General features: G+C 37.2%; 1 protein-coding gene and 2 long non-coding RNA genes across 3 annotated transcripts; 1 reads left to right on the plus strand and 2 right to left on the minus strand.

Moving 5' to 3' along the window:
- Positions 1–446: 446 nt before the first annotated feature.
- LOC127118842 (uncharacterized) lies at positions 447–1980 on the plus strand. The gene is made up of 2 exons (XM_051049088.1): positions 447–936; positions 1231–1980. Exons 1-2 carry the CDS (start codon positions 574–576, stop codon positions 1825–1827), a joined length of 960 nt encoding a protein of 319 aa, XP_050905045.1. The 5' UTR covers positions 447–573; the 3' UTR covers positions 1828–1980.
- Positions 1981–2845: 865 nt separating this feature from the next.
- On the minus strand, positions 2846–6817 carry LOC127118843 (uncharacterized). The gene is made up of 2 exons (XR_007802386.1): positions 6502–6817; positions 2846–3480 (listed from the first exon to the last, which is right to left on the minus strand). It is a non-coding gene; the product is annotated as an uncharacterized LOC127118843 (long non-coding RNA).
- Positions 6818–9705: 2888 nt separating this feature from the next.
- On the minus strand, positions 9706–10124 carry LOC127121302 (uncharacterized). The gene is made up of 3 exons (XR_007803387.1): positions 10069–10124; positions 9909–9978; positions 9706–9801 (listed from the first exon to the last, which is right to left on the minus strand). It is a non-coding gene; the product is annotated as an uncharacterized LOC127121302 (long non-coding RNA).
- Between the last annotated feature and the right edge of the window lie 13182 nt (positions 10125–23306).

The following is a 23306-nucleotide window of genomic DNA, read 5'->3' on the forward strand; positions in this document are numbered from 1 at the left end:
AGAATCATATATAAATAAAATTTCTGAAAATAAAATATATTTTAGAATAATTTTTTAAAAATTGAATCAAACATGAGAATGTTGCATTTTCATAATAATATTTTCAGAAATATTTTTTAAAACCTTGAAACAAACATCTCCTACATTAATTACTAATATTTACTTTAAAAAACAAAAAACTTTGTTTTCAATATTTCTTTTACCAAAAAAAATTGTCTTCAATATTTACTTTTTTTTCACTTTTCAAAATTTATATTCTCTATATTTTAATTTCGTTCCTCTCTTATTTGATGCCAATAAAAACAATGAAAATGGCATATTACTAATCATCCTTTCCTCTATATAGGAAACACCCATCATTTCTCTCAACAATCTTTTTCAACCATAGAAACTTGTGAGAATTTCTAACATATTCCCTCTCTTCCAATATTCTTTTTCCACTTTCTTCCTTCTCTTTCTATTTCCTCTCTAAAATAAAATAAAATAAACAAATAAATAAAATCATATTCCATTCTCTCTCACCTATTTAAATATCTCCCTCCTTTCCTTTTCCCTTCCCTTCCCACACACAAAATGAACCCCTTTCCTTCTTCCACAAACTCAGTGAACAGTTTCTACACATTCTTAAGCAGAGGAATTGATGATTTAGAGAGAGCTTTTCTTTCAAGCAACTTGATGTCAATCCAATTCCTTCAAAGGGTACTCTCTATACTTAGATCCTTTCACACCCAACTAGTACTTTTGGTTCAAAAACTTCATCTCCCTGTTGGTGATAAATGGCTTGATGAATACATGGATGAAAGCTCCAAACTTTGGGAAACATGTCACCTTCTCAAGTCTGGTATTTCTAGCTTTGAGAGTTACTACTCAACTGGCATTAATATCACTTCGATTTTCGACTCTCACTCGCATCTCTCTCAACAACTCCGCCGTCAGGTTAATTAACTAAAATACAAATTTGTCTATAACAATCCAAATTTACATCCTCCATTAATATCAGGCTAGCCTGATTCTGATCATTGTTCAATTAAGACTTTTGATCATTGCAACGATCAGAATTAGACTAGACTGAACTGGAGAGGATTTAATAAAACTAGAATTGTAGGAGTATCTAACATTTTGAAAAACTCACATCACATATCACATGTTAAAGTTTCATTGTTTTTCTTATTTGCTATGCACCCTTTTGGAAACTATTCAATGTTTTAAAGACTCTGTTTTAATTTTCAGGCTCTGAGGGGAATATCAGGGTGTAGAACAGAAGCTATGGGAATGGAAGAAGAAAACCGTGCATTGATGGAAACAAGAGTCCAACTACTTTCTCTACGTTTTGACGAAAGAGTATCGGTTGAATCAAAGCTAAACGGTTTCAACGGCTTCAGGGGAGTTTTATATGCAATGAGAAACATTAGTTCAATGCTGCTCACAATCCTGTTACACGGTTTGGTGTACCATTGTCCCGAGACATTGAACACAGTCACAGGGTTCGAGGGTCGGTTGTCTCTTGGGTCGGGGCTAATGATATCTGCTGCGAGATTGCAGCAGAGAGTGGCGGCGGAGATGAGTGAGGTTGTGCCGGGGATGTTATTGTATGAGTTTAGAAGGACGAGGGTGGCGGTGGAGGAGCTGAGAGGAGAATTGGAGATGAATGCGCTGGTTGTTCAATGGAAAATGGAAGATAGTTTGAGGGAGAAAGTAGAGAGTGTTAGAATGTGTTTTGGTGTGCTTAAATCTGGTGCTGATAATATTGTTTGTCAGCTTGATGATTTCTTTGACGAAATTGTTGAAGGTAGGAAGAAGCTTTTGGATTTTTGTAGTCATAGGTAATTTAGTACTACTATGGTTTGAAATTATAGTTGCGGTAACATTTATGGTGTGCCACTATGCAATCATCTTATTAAAAAAATATACAATCAAGTGATGGTGATGTAGTCCTTAGTTTATTATATGAAAAAGTCGAAAGCACCAGAGTTAAATCTATCTCAGTGGATGATGACACTTGATTCAATCTATAATGGCATTATAGTTACAGGAACATAAAATATAATTGATGTTGAGGACTTTTTTTAATAACCTTGTTAATTAGTCAGTATTAGTGTAGGTAAAGTTGAATGAAAAAAAAAAAGAGATTGGATCGTCTATAGTCAGATTTTGCCACATTTACGTAATTGTAATATTTATGAGATTTATTACCGTGTATATTTATCAAAATGAATCGCAGTCCCTAAAAAAAGAGTATAATTATGAATTCATTTTGTATGACAGTGACTAGTTTTGGTCATTGAAAGAGTGCTCTCTTATTTAATTATGGCTAATGATTAATCATTCTACTTCTGAAACAATAGAAAACGAAAGGTTAGTACTGTAGGGAACACTCTTTAAGATTCCTAAACCACTTTAACCTCAAAAGAAAACTTCTTTTACTCTAAGAAAAGCTTTTGTCTGATCTAGTTTGGTTCATATGGAAAGCAATGGAAAGATGATGAAAAATATAACAAAATCCAAAGTTTATTTTACTTTTTTTTTTAGTACTATTTCAAAAGTTTTCAGTGGTCACTTTCTCATCTCTCGTTTATAAACGTATCTCATGCTTTTTACCTTGAGGAAATTCATGCCTTGCCTCCTTACAAGGGTTCATATGAGTGCTGCTTTCAAACCCAACAACAAAATAATCCTAAAGGAACAATACATACAGAAAAAACCAAAATCTAACATGCTGGATGCCATACATTGTGTTCTAGGGAGCCACCCTATAATAAAAGCAATGAATGCATGAGGTGAAAAAGCATTTACCACTGTAAAAAGTATCATGCTCAGTCTACAAATAATGACGGCTTGTTGTAGGTAAAATTGAAATGAGCATCTATGAAATCATAGAAGGCACTTTATAAAAATTGAATTGATGAAATGATATTCAAGTTAAGAACAAAACAAAATGGGATACCATATATAAAACATTGACACTGAACACGACCCTCATACTTAGATATTTTCAAATAATACTAAGAAATACAATAATCCAATGTAACCATATGGTTCAATGTCTGGCAGCAACACACTTTCAATAGGTATCGGGCTACATAGGTTACTATGGTAAGCCAAGTTGTAATGTGGAAGTTAATGCATTAAGAGAAAGAAGCAGTTTAGAGAAATTCCTATAGTTTCAATTGATCGACTGCGTCTACAGATCTTCATTTTCCTCCTCTGTTAATAACTTTCAGTTTTTTTCCTTTGCTTTTCCTCCAGCCACGGCAGAGTCGCATGTTTTTCATTTGCTCTTCTTTTCCACGACTCTATTTTTGCAACACAGCCATGGCAACTTCATACGCAATCCCACAAAGTAAGAACACATCAAACTCTGCATCGGTGTCGTCTTGTGCTCAAATATTTAAACCAACTGGTGAGAATATTTACTTAGCATGGACAAAAACAGTAGAAAGAAGGTGACACGTGATTCCTGTAGAAAAATAACTACATTACCTGCAAGAAGACGATGATAATGAACATGTAGATGAAATTAAGAAAATTCAAAGTGGAAAAATGACAATTTAGGGAAGTCTCATTTGGATGTAATGTTCTTGAAAGAAGTATAACAAACTAAAGAAAAGGGAAAAGGCAAACAAGCATAATTGGTGCTTGTGATGAAGAAGCAAGAGAAAGAACTGCAGAATATATCACTCAATTTACTTTATAAAAATAGAACTCTTTTTAGTGTTGCGAGATCAAAAAGCTTCAAGTTGACGCTCGAGGCTGTTGGAAACTATAGTTCTATTCTGAAGGCTTCAACCTATGACGAAAGGAGAGGCTGAAGGGTTATGACAAAGAACGAGCAAAATATGAATGTTCAACGACGTTAGATGGTTAGACAGAAAGAAAAAATAGAATTTTAATACATTTCTTGGTGAATTGTCCATCTGAGAACAATGTGTAATGCATGGAATCCAAAACATTGTTCACCAACAATACTGAGTCCCTCTTCATATAAAAATTTTAGCCGGAGAGGTATTAGTCTTGTAGGCTTCATTAATAACCACTCAATAGCTTTGAATGCAATGAGGAAGTTCACCAACAATAATGAGTTGGTTAGACATCATCCATTGCATGCAGCAGGTCACTATTTAAATCCTGAGTATTTTTATAGCAATTTAGAAATCCAGAATGATGATAAATTGGTGACAGATGATTAGATGAATTTATAAAGTTTATTCAGAAATAGAAGGTCAATGGACAACAAGTAGCGCCGCTATTCCTTCCTTTTTAGATCGCAAAACCAATCCTCTTAAAAACTACATTCGTAGACCTAGGAGATACAACGTTTATTGGTGACTGACCTTTGTAAATGCAGTGAGACACTTAATGATTGTAATAAAGTCAATGACATGATTAAAGCTAAGTTGGCAGAACATTAGAGGGGTGGATGCCTCTTTGGGTTCTTGAAAGTGGAAATTCATCTCTTACAAATTTAGCACATAACTACTTGTGTAAATACTAATGCAAATAATTGCTGCAATGTAAGCTGAGTGGGGGCATAACTATTCCAATTTCAAGGTCCCCCCTCCACACCGTTTTCCAGAATAGACAACTATGATAGGAGAGCGTTGCTCACCAATTCTCACTCACACCTCCGGGAGAGAATAAACTATAAATGGCACATTTGTTGAGTTAGGTGTAACACACCTCTACGGTCTCATACTTCTGGCTGCATTAAATAATAAAATGATACTGAAACTATGACTTCAAAAATATAATTTAATGGAGAATGATAAAAGACCATTAGCTCACACATGAAAACTGGAAAAATTTGACAAACCAAGTAAAATACATATTACTCAAAACAATAAGATTTTATAGGAGAAAAGGGTCAGCAAGGAACGCACATCAGATAATTTTGTTAGTCTTCACCTTCCTTTGTAAAATAGACTTCAATGGAAGTTTCATGAATATAGCAGCTTCATGAATAAAATATAAGTGGAGACAAATGAAACAAGTATCATGTACACATCCTACAGGAGTTATTGAAAATCTGAATTCATTTCAGATGTATTAGAGGGACAACAACGGACATTTTAGGACTTCATATATCATTCAAGTTCTAAAGTTCTAAGTAACCTTGTTTAAGACAATTTTAATAAACTTCCAACCATCCAAATTTCCTGGCTTTAACTTATCTTCATATCTAAATAACCTTACATGTATTGCTTAAAAGCTTAGATAGAACGAAAGATACTTAATTTTTTGCATCAGTTCAGAAGATTAGATTAGATTAGGAGGTCATATATAAAGGATAAAATAATCTGACTTTACAAAATAAGACAATCATTTAGCCGCTTTAAAACTGAACTATTCACCTTGAAAAACAAAAGCGATGATTATTGAATTTCTTAGAATATAGGGGTTTGAGCCTAACACAAGCCCAAAAGCTAGCTCAAGTGGTTTCCCATTTGCCTCCTCAACATGGGACTCTCAACGCCCTCTCCTCAACATGTTCCGAAACCAAGTCTTACTTCCCAAACCCTAAACCCTCTCATCAACATGTTTCAAAACCAAGTCTTACTTCCTCGGTCTAGTCCCTCTTACATAAAAGATAACTATGAACAACATTTTTTATATAATCAAAAGTAAGTTCACATGTGGGATTAAAATTAAATTAAAATCCTTTACAAAACAAACCCAATAAAAAGTAGTGTTGTCAAATAGCGGCTATAGCACTATAATATAACATAGTAGAATTCTATCAAATCATTGTTGTTCCACAATAAGCTATTTAATACAAAGTGTTATCCAATAGCGGTTATAGCAGGAACACAACACTTGAAAAACCCCTATAAAGCACGGACACGAACACTGGACATGACCGACACGTCGATACTGATAATAATTAAAAAAAGTGAATAAATTGAACGTTCACCGACACGGACACGCATATTTTTTCAAAGGTGTGGGTGGTACAGAAAAAAAAACTTCTATTCAGCAATATATGTGATTTAAAACATTGATAAAAAGATTTACATTTTGCAATAGAATCATATTACAACTAGAAAAAGAAATAAATTACACTGTAATTGACACACAATGAAGTGTAGTTTGTAATCAATTAACATGGGCAATTTCACGTAAACTGAGATGAAAAAATATTTACAGCAAACTCCACAACCTTTAGCATGTGTTTGGTTCTGTGGTAAAGATAATTAATTTTGAGTGAATTGATTATGTAAGACTGATTCCGGTTAAAAGTTAGTTGAAAGTAAAATGAGTTATATTTGGATAAAATTTATTTAAAAGTAACTTGAAGTAGTGAAATCAAATAAAATCACATTTAGACTCCAAAACTACAAATTTTGACTTCAATTAAAATCAATTTTAGAAAGCATAATCAATTCTACAAAGAACATTCAAATATATCAAAATCGAAGAAAGGATATATGTTATTAAGGGGGAAATACTAAACCCTAAAATATTTCACAAGTAAAGAACAAAGAGAATAATTAGTTTCACTTTCACCTTAGCCAGCAATAGAATCACAAAGCTGCGAACGCGCGTTTGCAGAAAAGCAGTTGGAGTTGGTTACTCATGGGTAAGAGTAGAAACAACAGAAGCAACGACAGCAGCGTCTGAAGCAAGAACAGCGGAAAGAGCGGAAGGTTGTGCGTGGTGGAGCTGAAGTTTCCATGAAGATGACTGCTGCCGCATCTAAAGAGTGGGACTGAATTTTATTTTTTTTCTGGTGAATGTAATTTGTTTGGTTTCCCAATTTATTTATATTTTTGAATGGATTTCATTTCTGATAATTTATTTTATTTTTAAAGTGATAAATTTAGTTTTCTTCTTTCAAAATTATTTAAAACATAATTTTTATGCAGTATTATACCGATATCATATACAAATTAAAAATAATTGCATATAATTGTTTCGACAAAAGAATAAACAAAAAATGTGACACTAAAATTTGTTATCTAAACAAAAAAATTGTAAAACTTTAATTTATATTATAAGAGTCACAAGTATATACAAATATGAACAATGTGTTTAGGATTATTTTTTAAACCGTTTACATAGCAAAGAGTGAAAGGTTCAATAGATAAAACTCGTGAAACATACTATCCATCGTTCGTTTAAGAATAGACAATTAAGAGATCATTTAAGTTACAGGTTTCCTTTAACCTAAATTCTTACAAAACATGCAGTTCGGTCTCAACCCCTTTTTGAATATTCTACACTTTAATTTGTCATTCGTCCCCTTACTTGTACCACCACTTTGGTGAATCAGTCAATGTACTCTCACAGGGTCTCCTTCTTCTTTTGTTGGCTCCCACTGAGTTTGATAATATTTTGGGTTGTCCCTTTTCGAGCGGTGAATTGGGTAGTAGAAGAGTCACATAATTCCATCCGGGAGTTTATACTTCCATTCAGGAGAGTCTTGAACCACGTCGTGGCGGTTCCTTTGAGAGTTAGCAAGAATAACTTTCATTTCATGGCCCTCGGGCGTGATAGTAGCCCATTATGGCATCTATATGCTCAATATTCTCGTCTAGATCTCCCATGACATCATAGTCGCTCAACTTTAGAGGTTTCTCGAGGGATTCCAGAATCATAGTGTTGACAATGCGTCTCAAGAGTAGGTTCTTCTTTCACTGAAAAGCATACACTTTGACATCATATCTCTTCTCTCAAGGGTGTCATGATGGATAACGTTGGGTATGAAGAACCTCCTCTAGAGTGTGACTACCACCTATTTCTCCATAATCATGTTCTGGAGTCTGATGTTCCCGACGCCGAATACGATCTAATTATCTAGGGACATCTCCATGCAGAGAAACGGTTTCAATAAGGATCATTTATGATACAAATCTCTTGTCACCGCACGAAGCTACCTCACACACAGAGTTGTCACTTGGAGGAGTGTACTACAATTTTTCTTTGATTCGAAGTATTCATTCGGCTAAAAAGTGTGAATTTTACTGGTGCACTAGGTTATAAACATTGTTAAGCAGGCCGTTCGCCTCTTGAATGTCTAAATTAGCTTATAGTTGTTGGAGGTTTTAAAGCATCTCACGTCCGTGAATTAACGAATACGATGGAGACTGCTTCAATGTCTGGCCTTAAAAGTGGTTATTGAGAAGACTGAAAGGTTGGGAGAACTTGGAATGTACCTGGGTTGATCGTCGGAGGAGATGATATCACGATGTTGGAGTCGGAGGAGGATTTATTAGGATTGGGTCGTCCTTAATTGGAGGAGGAAGTGGATCCTGTCTTGCGAGATCGGGAGTATTGGTTGTTGCAGCGACCGTAGAGGTGGCGTTGCATTGAGCGCCAAATCGAGTAACTTTTCATGTCCTCATGGCTTCACGACCATTTTAGGAAGTATAATAGCGCCCTGGTAAAACTAACCTAGGTCACACCTTCCATTATCACCACCATTTTCATTTCCTTCTTCTAGAAATGGCCAAAAAAAATCAGACTTCGTGATTAACACCATTGAAGGATTTTTCACCGACGAAGGATGTTTCAGCTCCTTCTAGATGAAATACGCCAGACATTTGCAGACTGCGAATGCAATGTCCTCAGGACTTTCGAAAGTTGAGCGGAAAAAGCTTAGGGCCAACATCATTTTCTCTAATAGTGACGTCGTTGAAGTCCATCCTCATGACAACGATCACATGGTCATCAATGTACAATAAGTAACTGGGATATCTATAGAGTATTAATAGACATAGAAAGCTCATATGACATTTTATTTTGGAGCATCTTCCAGAAGCTTTGACTTGATCTTGGAACCAATAAGGCATTCTAGGGTTTAGTAGCCGGCTTGTCTGGCGAACAGGTCCAAGTAAGAAGTCACACACTACGCCAAATAAGGGAAAAGAGGGCGCTTATTTTGGCCTATAACAGCGCTTTTAAGCGCCCTCTAAAGTGGCGCTGGCATAGGTAAAGACAGCGCTTTGTTTTCCTGGAGAAAGTGTTGTCTAAAGTGGCCCTTTAAGGGCCACATTATAGTGCGCTTTCAGAAAAAAGCGCCCTCTGGAGTGATCCATAAAGGGACACCTTAGAGGGCGCTTTCTGGAAAAAGCGCCCTCTAAAGTTGTCAATGTAAAGTGTTTAGAGGGCGCTTTCTGGACAAAGCGCCCTCTAAAGTTGTCAATGTAAAGTGTTTAGAGGGCGCTTCCTACAGAAAGCGCCCTCTAAAGTGTTAGTTATTTTAAAAAAAATTGTTTGAAAAACAGTGGATATTTAATTGGTAACCTGTTCGCATGCTGCAAAAGTGTAAAATTCATATTGATTTCATCCTTTAATCCAATGTTATACACCATTAATCCATTGATATATACAACATGAATCCATTTATATACAACATTAATCCTCCATATATACAACATTAATATATGATTCTTTGATCAACAATATACAACAACATATTCATGATTTAGTAAAAGTACAACAACAATATACAACATATATACAACAACAGCATACAACAACAACATTCCATACATATATGTACAACAATATACAACCTAGCTATATGATTCTTTGATCAACAATGAATTGACACAATTCATCCTTCATTTCATCCAAATGAGCTCTTGAGTAAGATTCGTATTCCTCAAAGTACTACAATTAAGAGAATAAAACATATTCATGATTTAGTAACAAATTAGATGAAATATCCGATAATATTAAAATAAATCCTAAGTTATTATTCCATACCATTTTTGGGATGTCTATACGATTCAACGCAATGATATCTCTCATAAATCTCAATACAAAAAATCCGCAATCGACCGAATTGTTTTGCTGAGGACACTACACAGAAAAACAAACAATATATATATAGTTAATTTCTTACAAACACTATTATAAGCAAAAAAACAAACACTATTATAAGCAAAAATAAGATACTTAATATATACCTGAACTCTGATCCAGGTAATGTCCTTCCTATTACGGTAATTCTTTTTCGATCTAAATTTTAGTATTGCCCTAACAAAATAAAAACGTATATTGAGATCAATCTGACAGACATAATTAAATATACAAATACACACGAATATTTAGGGGAATTTCACTTACGCGTCAACCGTCTTCTTCATACTCGGATATTTACTCCAATCACCCGATAACGAATCAAGATAATACACCATTAGTCTCGAAAGATCCATAGCAACCAACACCCAGTGACCACTGTAAAATAAAACAAAAATTTAGATGCATGAAAATTTTCTACGTAAAAGATATACATAGATTAGAATGAAATTATTAGAAAGAAAATCTAACCCGTTGCCAGAATTAAACGGTAAAAAATACAAACTGGGTGTAGTATTATCGCCGGCCGCCATGAATCTATCGACTAGTTCATTCTTTACGGATGTTGGATTTTTCGTTATAAACATTGTGTTGATACGGGAAGCAGCAATAAAATTGAATCGGTTACACAATTCAGTTCCCCGCATCAATGTTACATACATATACCTTAAATAGAAACATAATAAACATTAGACTACTCATTGAAATGTGTAAATAAATTGTTCAACTAAGTAAATAATAGATTGATCGGAGTACCATATGTATGTATGAATGACAGCGATGCCCAATTCTTCGTGTTCAAAAAGTTGTTGCATGTCCTCCTTTGCAATTATTTCGGAATGAGCAAATCCGAAAACACCTTCATCAAAATCTACACCACGGATGGCGCCGTGCATAATATCGGACTCTTCCACCATTTTCTCAAGACGCGTCATAATTTGAGATTTTATCCCGGACGTCGTTGGAATATCGTTACCAGCTTTTTTCAACTTTCGACCGGGAACCTAAAAATTCATATAAATTAAATCATGACTTTTTGTGATGCAACAGAATCGTTGCGTATATAATTCAATGGGTATATATATTTGTACCTCTTTTTGAGATGCAACCGACTCGATGCGTCTTGAAATCCCTTTACCAGTTTTATGTGTGGGTCTTGTAGGAGTCTAACATTACCATGTAATAAGGATTGATTAAATATCATAATTGTAGCTGAATTGAAATGTGAATACTGAATATTCATAATCATTTAGAACATATATACCTCGGCATCTGGGAAAATTAGATCTGACGGCCATCCAACAAAGGATCCGACTGCTTCTCGCATCAACGTTGTCTCTGAAACAACGTCAGGTAATGGTAGAAGCGCGTCGGTATCTAATACAAGGTCAACCAAAACTTTCATATATCCCACCGGGAGGGGATTATGGTGAAGTAATTCACCCGAAGTGTTGTGCACTTTTCCCTTGCCAACCATGCGATAAGTTGGTGACGATAGATACAGCTGACAAGGTGTAATGCCCTAAACCAATAATAAATGCTATTGTTAACGTGTATATGTGTCAAGTAAAAAAGTGCTATTTTAATTTCATAATAACATATATAATTACCTCGAGAAATTTCGGTTGACAATTGATACTAGCTCGGTCACTAGTATCTTTTGCCTCGGAGCCGCACCTTTCCTCTATATACCTTGCATTCTCCTTTTGCAGTTCGAGTACTTGTGCCCTTAACTCCGCCAAGGTGTCCATCACCTCTTTGTTGGTAGGATTTTTTGTTTTTGGTTTTTTATAAAATGACGACGGAGTCACACCAAAACCCTTACCCCTCACACGACCGGAATACTCAGGAACATTTAGTACTCGACTAAGTACGCTCCTACAATCCTGGACCTCGGTTGAAGGTAAGGTTTGGGATAAAGTCTCCTGAAATATTATTAGAGGAGATTAAAAATGAATTATATGTCTAACAAAATTTTCGATATAATTAAAGAAATAATGTTTCATATACTTACACATTCGTCATAAACATTTTGAACCGCTTCAACGACAGCCCCATCCTTCCCAACCCAAGCAGCCTTCCACAATACGTGCTCCGGAAGAGATGTTGCGTCACTTTTCTCCTCGGTTAGCTACAAATTGAATCAGATTATAAGATCATCAATTATAACATATTGTGACAATGTATAAGCTCATAGCATTTGAATATACTCACAATTCTTTATTGTAACCGTGCATATCCCGTACGCCCTTTTTTGTACGGATACGCGGGTTTTGATGCCCTTTTCCGATTTTTGTCGCTTACTTCCTGGATAAAAAAGTTTAAGGCATATTAGAACCAAGTAACTTAACAATTGTATAATACCATAATTAATAGACATTACATGGAATTTTTCGTTTCTTCGTTTGGCGACAAAGTTATCCCATTCTTCGGCTGAAATAATCTCCGCATACTTCATTGGCCGTTCTGCTTCAACAAAGTTTCCTTCCTCATCCTTGAGAAATTTGTTGGACAAAAAGGATCGAAATCCTCGGAGTCTTTTTCCGGCCAATTGAATACAATATTTTTGCCGGCTTTCATCGATGTGAAAGGATCTCTAAAAAACATACAAATGGAGTGTGTTATTATAAGTAATATTATAACAATATATGGTCAACAAATAGTCAACAAAAAAAACATATAATAATATATGGTAAGTACCTGTATCTCGGACCATATTTTTTCTTTGCCAACCTTCAATTCCGGACTTCTCCAATTATCACATGTAATCGGAATATGTTGTCGAACAAGGGAACCAATGTAACTTGCCAACATTGAACCGTTAGGCTCAATTAGTTGGTCTTCAGCACTCCAATGTACTTTGAATTTTTCACCCTTGTCTCTTGCCCGAATGATTGACTTCATAACAGTCAATCCTCGTTTGATTTCTTTTTCAACATTGTTACGTGATCCACTCGCGTCATGGGTATCGTCTTGGTTAGCCATTTTATCTGTAATATAGAAATGATTCAATAAGACCCAAGTAAGACAATGACCATATTCGTGAAGCTACACAAAAAACACATTCATATACCTTCCATTTCTCTCATGTTACAACAATCTAAACTCTCTCTTTTTTTCATCATTATTGAATACAAACTCACACACACCTACTGCATACAAAAGACCAATGCAAACTTATGGTGTTTGGAACATGAACAAACTTGCATCCATAATCATCAAACTTCCAAGCACAAGCTCAAACACACTCCAAATGACATCAGTTTTCAATCAGAAATAAAAAACCTTACAACAAGGTGCTCATGAACACCATATAGTGCTCGTTTGCCCTAAACAACATTAATCAACATAATGCACAAAATGTAAAACTCAGTTTAGAAAATGCCCTAATCAAACACCTGAAGAAAGTGAACGGTAACGATGGAGAAGAGAAATACCTTCAAGGTGACGGTAACGATGGAGAAGAAAGTGAACAGCGACGGTGGACGCAGATAACTCAGTGAACGTGAACGCAGCAGCAGAAACAGGCGACGACGACGACGACAGTGAAGGAGGGAGAACGAACGGAGGACGAGAGTAATCGCAGTAGAGAGTAATCGCAGTAGAGAGAAAACCCAGTTACGTAAACGAAATAGCATATAGAGAGGGAAAATAAAGAGACATGCAGTATATATGTTATAATTTTAATGTTAAATAAAGGGGACCTTAGAGGGCGCTTGTGTAAAAAAAGCGCCCTCTAAAGGGGGCCTAAGAGGGCGCTTCTAAAAGCGCTCTCTAAGGCTTTCCATAAGCGCCTTATAAACTAGAAATATACATGGACTTAGAGAGCGCTTTTTAAAAAAGCGCCCTCTAAGGGTACCCTTAGAGGGCGCTTTCATAAACGCGCCCTCTATTGGTGTCCCTCCATTTCCTCATTATTTTTTCGCTTCACTTTAGAGGGCGCTTTGTTACAAAAGCGCCCTCTAAAGTGCGTTGTCTATTCCTCCTTATTTTTCTCTTCACTTTAGAGTGCGCTTCTTTAAAAAGCGCTCTCTAAGGCTTTCCAAAAGCGCCTTATAAACTGAAATGTACATGGACTTAGAGAGCGCTTTTTTAGAAGCGCCCTCTAAGGGTACCCTTAGAGGGCGCTTTCATAAACGCGCCCTCTATTGGTGTCCCTCCATTTCCTCATTATTTTTTCGTTTCACTTTAGAGGGTGCTTTGTTACAAAAGCGCCCTCTAAAGTGCGCTGTCTATTCCTCCTTATTTTTCTCTTCACTTTAGAGTGCGCTTCTTTAAGAAAGCGCCCTCTAAGGTGCGCTGTCTATTCCAGTTTTTGGCGTAGTGACATAACCCTAGAAACGACTTGCGGTGTTGGATCATATTACAAGGCAATTGAAGTCAATTATCTCATAGTGGATGTCTTGTCACCTGATAAAGTCATCCTTGGAAGGCATGTCACCAACTCGTTAGGCGTGATTATATTACCCAACACTTGGTCCTGAAATACACGTTACCTAGTGGGTGAGTCAGGACGGTGCAAGGATACCAGGAAGCACCAAGAATGTTACCATAGTAGTCTGGAAGTGGGGAAGGAGGATGTCACTCATGAGTCCGCCTCCTTTTCTGAAGTGAAAGGAGAGAGATTGGGTATGGAGAATGAGAGACTCACAGCCAAAGAGGATCTGAAGGAAGTTCAGATAGGTTCTTTGGCTCTCTAAGTGAAAAAGATAGACATCTCTCTTTACAAAGAAGAAGAGCGCAAACTAGTCGACCAACTCATGAGAAATGTTGAATTGTTCACGTGAACCCCTTCTGACATGCCAGACATAGATACCAGAGTGGTATGCCATCACCGCTCCATCAACCCCTCTGTGAGATTAGTGTCACAAAGAAAGCGGAGAGTTGTTGGAGAGAAGAGAGCCTCCATCAACGAGGAGGGGGTCTGAAGTAACTGCTCAACCACGTTGAATTCACTTCTTTTGATCAGTCGGAGTACCTCATCATCATCATTATTGGCTTTCAAATTGCTGGATTCACCAGACTTATCTCTTGAACATCCCACAGGATCTACACTAGGCACCTCTGCTTTCTTACCAACAATCAAATCTTCCTTACTTTCAGGGACAACTGGCCCAAAAACTCGACCACTGCGGGTCACCTTCGTAACATCTGCAATGCTCACTACTGAACTGGTCGTAGGCAACGGGACCTCTTGACCTTTCTCAATCATCGTGGCATTGTATTGATACGGTACAACTTTATCAGATGCATACGGGACTGGGTCCGCCAACCGTATTACCAACAGCGAAACTGGTCTACTGCTGACGTTCTTGCTACTATCATATTGCATCACCAACCACTCTGGTTGCTTGAAAACAGGAACAATGACGTTGACATCGTCGTCTATATGACGGGATTGAACAATGTGAATCATGCCTTCATCCATCATACGCTGGATGTCCCTTTTCACCACAACACACCCCCTTGGGTTCACGCTACAAATATCACAACCTTCTTGATCATGTTCACATTCACTCACCAAACAAATATCTTTGTGCATCTGCACCAAAGACCTTCGGATAAACCGGACATCAAAAACCTTGAATTCACCTGGACAGCCATCCACTATATTCACTAAGGTATTCCCATGAGCGGGCAAGGGATTAGCTTTCACATTAGGCGCGCGGTCTTCAAAAGACACCATGCCACTCTTCATAAGCTTTTGCACCTCATACTTCAACGGATAGAAGTTCTCAATATCGTGCCCAGGTGCACCCTGGTGAAAAGCACAACGAAGTTCAGGTTTGTACCACCATGGAAGTGGTTCTGGGATCTGTGGTGGATTCCTCGGTTGAATCAAATTCTTGAGGACTAAAGATGGATACAGCTTGGCATATGCCATAGGAATAGGGTCGAAAGAGACCTTCTTCCTCTCGAAGTTCTGTTGCTGATGATGATTGTTGTTGGAATTGTTGTTGTTGTAGGTGTTTGTTCTTTGTTGCGGTTGTTGATGTTGACGTTGATTCTGATACTGATGTTGTTGTTGTTGTTGAATTGGTATTGTTGACTGATTGGAAAATACTAGAATAATAGAAGATACTTGATGATAATGATGTTGACGGGGTGGTAAATTCCTTCTTGCTTGAGGCTTCCTCTGCCTCCCACTGCTTACTACATTTGTTTCATTTTCCTTCCTCTTACTAAAATTACTCCCATACTTCTTGCTAGTTGACACCTCTTCTTTCGACAATCGTCCTTCACGGACCCCCTCTTCAAGTCTCATCCCCATGTTTACCATTTCGGTAAAACCACTAGGGGAACTGACGATCATGCGTTCATAGTAAAATGAACTCAGGGTTTTGAGAAAGATTTTCGTCATCTCCTTCTCCTCCAAAGGAGGAGTAATCTGGGCAGCCAAATCCCTCCATCGTTGGGCATACTCTTTGAATGTCTCCTTGTCCTTCTGAGACATGGACCTCAGCTGGTCCCTATCTGGCGCCATATCCACGTTGTATTTATACTGTTTCACGAAAGCCTCTCCTAGATCATTGAAAGTGCGGATGCTTGCACTATCTAGCCCCATGTACCAACGGAGCGCAACACCTGTCAAGCTATCCTGGAAATAGTGAATCAGTAGTTGATCATTATCTGTCTGGGTCGACATCTTGCGGGCATACATCACAAGATGACTGAGTGGACATGAGTTCCCTTTATACTTCTCAAAGTCAGGCACTTTGAATTTGACTGGGATTTTCACGTTGGGCACTAAACACAGTTCAACAGCACTCTTCCCAAATAGATCTTTGCCTCTCAGGGTCTTCAGTTCCTTGCGCAGATCAAGGAATTGATCCTTCATCTCATCCATCTTCTCATAGACGTCTGGGCCCTCAGATGACTTGGAGTGATAAATGGTATCTTCTACATGCGGCAAAGTGTGCACAACGGGAGGTGGCACAAACATGACCGGGATAGATGCCGGCATGGAAGCAAAAGTGGGAGCGAAACCCTCTGGCATAAAATTAGGTGGCACTCCCTAAGGGAATCCAGCGGGCAGATTCAGAGCGAAGTGGGCGGTGGCAGCAGGCACTATAGAGGTAACCACTTCTGAGATAACAGTCCTCGCGGGAGGAGTTGCAGGAGTCGGAGAAGCTTGGCTCTAGGCAGCAAGAACTGACTCCATCATGGCAGTCAGTCGGACAATCTCCTCTTTCAAGTCTCGGTTCTCTTGCTCAAGGTGTTCCATGATCTTTGAATGATTGGCTCGAGTGTTGTACCGGTGAGTCAGCTTGGCTAAAGTACAAAAGAACACTGATCAGACACCTGGCAAAAACCTGCTTATGCAAATGATGCATGAAATGCAATGCTTGATTATTATTTTCATTTCCAGGGAACTTACTATATCATTTGCAAATATATATATATATATATATAATTGAAATGGCAATTGCAATAAATTTGATATGACCAAAAAAAATCTCTTTTCATTTATATAAATTGGAAGGATTACACTGAGTACAATTTCAGAAACCAAAATAAAAGATACAAGAGAAAAGGAGACTAGACATCCTAAGAATCCTTAACAACAGTGTCAGCAGATCTGACTGAAGGCGCATACTTCCTTCGAATGCGACGAATCTCGGTCTCAAAAGAAGCCTTCATCTGAGTCTTCTCGAGGACAAGCTGGTCAACAATCTTCTTCCAAGCAAAGGAAGGTTGAGGCATGCTAGAAGATGAAACCTCTGGCTCTCTCTGTCTCTTCGTCACTCGGTCTTCATGTAGCTTAATCAGTGTGTCTTTGTCCTTAGATTCCAACTGCAATTCTTCATGCTTCTTGTTCAAAGCATGGAAACGCTCTTCCTACATATGCTTCTTGTTCAAAGCATGGAAACGCTCTTCCCATAACTCTCTTTTTCACCCAAAGAGTGTAAGCTTCCAAAGCTACACAATTGCGCGAACCAAGCTCGGATCTTCCTTTCTTATGCATATTATGCCAAGCGTGCATAATCTTCTGCTTCAAATGTTGGGGATCTTTACCCTCTTGATAGAAAAGACCTTCTAACAAAGTGTTATTAGGTTTGTCTCTCAAGGGGAACCCAAGTTGACGACGAGCCAAAGCAGGGTTGTAGTTAATTCCTCCTTGTGTACCAATGAGAGGCACATTAGAGAATTCACCACAACTATCAATAATCTCCAAACTGCTTAAGGACGGATCATACCAAACTATATCATCATTAGTGAGAGACATAAGTCTCTCAGACCATCTTAGACATTGTTTGTTCTCCACAAAAGCAGGCGTCTGAGGCAAGTGCGAAATAAACCACTTGTACAGAAGAGGAATGCAACAGACAATAGTTCCACCACCTTTAGAATTCCTTAGATGCAAAGAGAAATACATATCACCCAACAAAGTAGGCATAGGATTCCCAATCAAGAAAAGTCTAATGGCGTTAACGTCAACAAAACTGTCAATGTTAGGGAACAAATCTAATCCATAGATGAGCAACATAAAGATAGCTTCAAAAGCATCCACACTACCAGCTTGAGCAAAAGCAGTAGCTTCCTTGATGAGGAAAACAGATGGCAACCCAAATAACCCTCCTTTCTTCACCCAATGAGCCTCTATCTCAGACTTCTTCGAGTGAAGAGCTTCAGCAATAATACTAGACCGGGGAATCTCCTCCAATCCACTAAAAGGTACTCTACTAGAAACAGGTATCCCCAAAAGATGATAATATTCCTCCAAGGTAGGCACAAGCTGAAAATCTGGGAAAGTGAAACAATGGTAGAGAGGATCATAGAACTGCACTAGCACACTCAACAATCCTTCCACTACATCAGCAAGCAAAATGGACAGAAGCTTCCCATGACGTTGTTTGAAGTCCAAGGGATCTAATACAAAAGATGCTAGCTTCCTTAACTCTTTCAAGTCGGGGCATCTGAAACTGTACTTCTTAGTGTTCCTTCGTCCATAATCCATGGTCTAAAAATATTTGCAAATGATACCTTAGTTCCTTGAAATCTTATGTGATGAATGTCATGATGCACATGAATGCATGAATGCAACAATCACAAATAAGGGACCACACACAAGGCAAACAAAGGTCAAGGGATGAATCCCATCACTGTTAAGATCAATCATCCATTTTGGTGGATCATGGTTTACACCTTATCAATACCCAAGTTCCATTGACATTGACAAGACTTGATTGGATCAACCAAGAATCAAGGGTTTGTTGCAAGTCACGAGCATGAAGTCTGGGTAAGAACCATACCAAAGGAGTGAACTAAGGGTAAAACCTATAGATCATGTTCTAAAAAGTTCCTAGAGTCTTAATTCCATCTATCGGATATTACAGGTTAAGATGACTGACTCATCGACCCATAATATTCTCAAGAGAAACTCGTCTGAGTGTAGTATCGCGTAACAACTGTTATCAAGTCTACACTTGAACAGTTTCCGCACTACGTCCTAAATAGGCCAAGATGGGTTAGATGTTCTAAAGTCCTCAGCTTCTCAGACCCAATTAGAAATAGTCATGCCTAACCATAAATACTTGTGTGACATTTCCAAATCCAAAGGAGTCTCCACTGAGCAGATGAATCTCAAGCCAACTTGTTAAGAACTACTCCACACAAGTCGAACATGACTATACCATCCTCCTATCTTAATTGCACTCAAGTTTGGGTTAGAACTTATCTCACCACTCAGAGATCACCAAGCACAACAAGCAGATTATATCACACATACATATATACAAACATCACATATATACAAATATATTGACATAAAAAGTAGGCTAAACCCACTAGAGACTACTCCCAGCAGAGTCGCCGCTTAATTTATGTAGCGGGAAATTCATGATCATTAAGTTATTGACAAGCTAAAGATCAATTAATAAGAGTCGCCACCACGGTTTTATTGTTTCCAAGGGAAAAGGGAAAAAATGCGAACAAAACCCAAATAGTAAGAAGTTTTCAAATAAAAACTAATAAAAATCAGAGATCACATGTAAGGGGGTTGGTTACAAATAGGGAAGGTGTTAGCACCCAAAGTGTCCTAGGTACTCCTAGGGAGCCCTTTTTGTGTGCATATGTATTTTTGTACAAAAGTGATGTTTACAAACAAATAGAATTGGGGGATGAGAAAAGAATTGATTAATTATATTTTTTTGTGTTTGACAAGACCTTCGGTCTTGTGCCTACGTACCAACATATACATGAGGGATCAAAACCTCGTAGTTCATGCTAGAAATTTCAAAGTGAGTATGTTGGTTTTTTAACAAAATTTAAGTTTGAATGGCACAAGGGCCTAAAAATGGTTTAAATGAGTTAGTTCTTTTTGGCTTTTTTGAAAGTTTAGGTCAAGTATAGTTAAATTCATTTACAAGTTTGATTTAAGAAAATAAGTTTGAAAATGCAATGGCATAAGGCCAAAGTTTCTACCTTTTTGAAAATGGTCAAAGTTTTAGAACAAAAGTAGTTCACACAAAGAAAATTTTGAAAATGGAGGGAGAGATTTTGAAATTAAAGAAATGGGGAGAAGATGAAGAGACTACCCTAGATACAAGAAATTTAAAAGTTTAAAGTTGAAAAGATCTGACCAAATGGGAGCAATCCAATAGACAAGTATGTCAATAGAAACCCAGAATTTTCTTGGACTTTTTAGAATCAAGCAACACACAAATGCAAAATTATATCAATCTTGAAGAGCAAAGACATCAAATAAAGATGGCCTCGTCCAAGCTTATCCACTTCAATGATCTCATTCAAATATAGTCCATGTAGCAGATGAAATCCACAAGTCACATGTTCAACATAACAGCTTAACAAGGATCAATGTTGCAGATGAACCGGAGAGATCTTGAATGATGTATCAGATGAATTCAAACTTGCAAGACTTGATTCTTCAACAAATTGGCATTGGACAAGTCCATTAGCAAAGGAATGTTGCCTAAATTCTAAGTCCAATTGGGGAGATCAAAACAACAGTCCACTCAAAAAAGTCTTTTAGGGTTCTTGTTATTATTATGTGCATTAATGGTCAAAGACCAAACAAACAAGGCAACAAAGTATATCACACAATATGGTCCACGTGGACAAAGTGAAAATTGCATAAACATAAACAATTAGAATGATATATATAATGACAAATGATAATAAAAATAAATTGCATTAAGAATAAAAGCTTGAAAGTAAAGGTTAATGGTTAGTAAGTCAATAGTTAGTTTTGCTTTGCTTTTTCATTCAAGACATTATTTGGAGAACACTCAACCCACTTGCCACAAGCATGGATCCTTGAACCAAAACATCTTTCAAAGTAAGGAAAGAAGGCCAAGTTTCCACACGATACCATGGAAGAGGGGAGACTTACAATCTCACTAACTAGAATGCTTATGCCTTTGTGTCACAAATTTAGCGCTATGTTAAGCAATCATAATTGGACTTATGTAGAAGTCACAACTATTTGAGGTCGGACAATAAACTTTTGGTGTTAATGCATGTTGGAAACATAGTATTAAAAACTATGCTCATTAAACATACCACACACAAAAAAAATATGCAAAGGTGTGGCCTAATCTCATCAATACTCATGTTTATCTTTCAATCAACTAGCATTAGGACTTAGAGATATCATTGGCCAATTGAAATGAATGGATAAAGAAGGGGAATTAGATGAAAAGGGAAATGGATGAATGGAATCACAAATTGGTCAAAGGAGGATTTTTACCAAATTAATATTATTCATTCATTTTCGGAGATGGAATGTACATTCCATCAGTCCCCTAAATCCAATAATATTAACTTGACAAAGTCAAACCAACCTTGACCAAGGCCCAACAACAAATGAGAAACTCAAATAAGTCAATCCAAATGGGCAACACAATTAAAATGGCATTTATTCAATTAAAAATATTAAAATAATGCATTAAATTCAAATATGTTTTGTCCAAATCCTAAAATCACGTCTAAACACCAAGTAAATGACCATGTGATTTATCATAGGTCAAACAAGGTCAAAGGACCTTGGATAATTTTTTTTATAATTTTTGGACACTTAAAAATATTTTTAAACAATTAAAAACAAATGAAAAATCAATTAATTCATGAAAAATATTAATAATGATCCAAAAAATAATTTTAATTCAGAATATGAAAGAGAAAAATATTTGAGAATTTTTGGTGAAAGTCCCATATTTTTTGGATCAATATTAAATTTATTATGAGTCATTGAAAATAATGGAATTAAATGGAAAATCAGAAATCACAAAAATACGTGGACCATCAGATCTCCCTCATTAATTGAGGTGGCAGATCTGATGATCCACAGCGCGCGTTCCACCAACACCTTAGTCAAGCGCGCTGTAAACATGGTAATCACAATGCACGACCAAGATTAGAACGCAAGAGTTGGATCACACGGTCTGGACCTTAGACACATCATCACCGGAGCCAGAGCTCCAGTTGTCTTCTCCGGCGAGCCTCGCCGGACTGGTCATCATCAACCATCACCAAAATTTCAAACAAGGACATGATTTTAAAGAGAAAACATCACTGAGCACGAATATCACCTCCATTTCTTCCAATTCCAACTATATTGAGAGATATGTGGAATTGAAAAATGAGGTTCATGATCTGAGTTGCTTCGATTCATCATCAAAACAACTCAAACACCTTGCCTACATTGGTAGGACTTCAGCCAACACAATAATCAAGAGAATTGAGCAAGAAACAAGGAGAATCGAAGAGATCAAATTTTCTGAAATTTACCTTCAAAGGAGGTCTGAACTTGCTAGATCTCGATCTGAATTGTGCTTTGCTTCACTCCAATAGCTTGCACAAGAGGAATGGAATGGCTTAGAATCAATGGACTCCTGGAGAATTGAATTCCAAAACAGTGGAGATTCAAGCTCAAATTCAGTTGAATTTCTCAGGTTTATCCTCTCAATGTGAAGGGTTTTTTGTGGGGAATCAAAGTTGGCGCAGTGTGTGTCTTGATTGTGAGCAAATGAGCTTCAATTTATAGAGGATTCAAGTGTTAATTGCACACTCCATTCAAGTTTCTAAAATTGGCAAAGTGAGGTAAGCAACTGCATGGGCGCGCCTAGGCCCATCAAATGATTGCTAAAAGTCCAAATTTGAAGTTTAGATATGTTGAAGCAAGCTTGGAATGCAAGGCAATTCAGAATTTGAATTTGAAGTTTGATCCATGACACATGATACCAGTCTGTTTAAGCCATGCGCAACCTATGCATTTCTCATCCAAAATGCATGAATTTTAGCTCTTTGGAAAGGTGAGATCAAGAGGAACAAGTTTGATGTTGAACACTTTTTCACTTGGGGCTTGGAACTTGGAGATATTTGAGGTGGAAGTTTGGAAAAATTTGACATATTGAAAATTTTCTAAGTGTCAAGCCATATGTCTCAATATTCCACCTTGCTTAATTTTTTATGGGAGCTTCAAATGAGAAAAGTGTTTTCATAAAAGTCGTATCTCTCTCAAAGAAATTCAAAATGGTCACCAA

Source organism: Lathyrus oleraceus, chromosome 2, assembly GCF_024323335.1.
Source record: "Lathyrus oleraceus cultivar Zhongwan6 chromosome 2, CAAS_Psat_ZW6_1.0, whole genome shotgun sequence".
Lineage (NCBI taxonomy): Eukaryota > Viridiplantae > Streptophyta > Magnoliopsida > Fabales > Fabaceae > Lathyrus > Lathyrus oleraceus.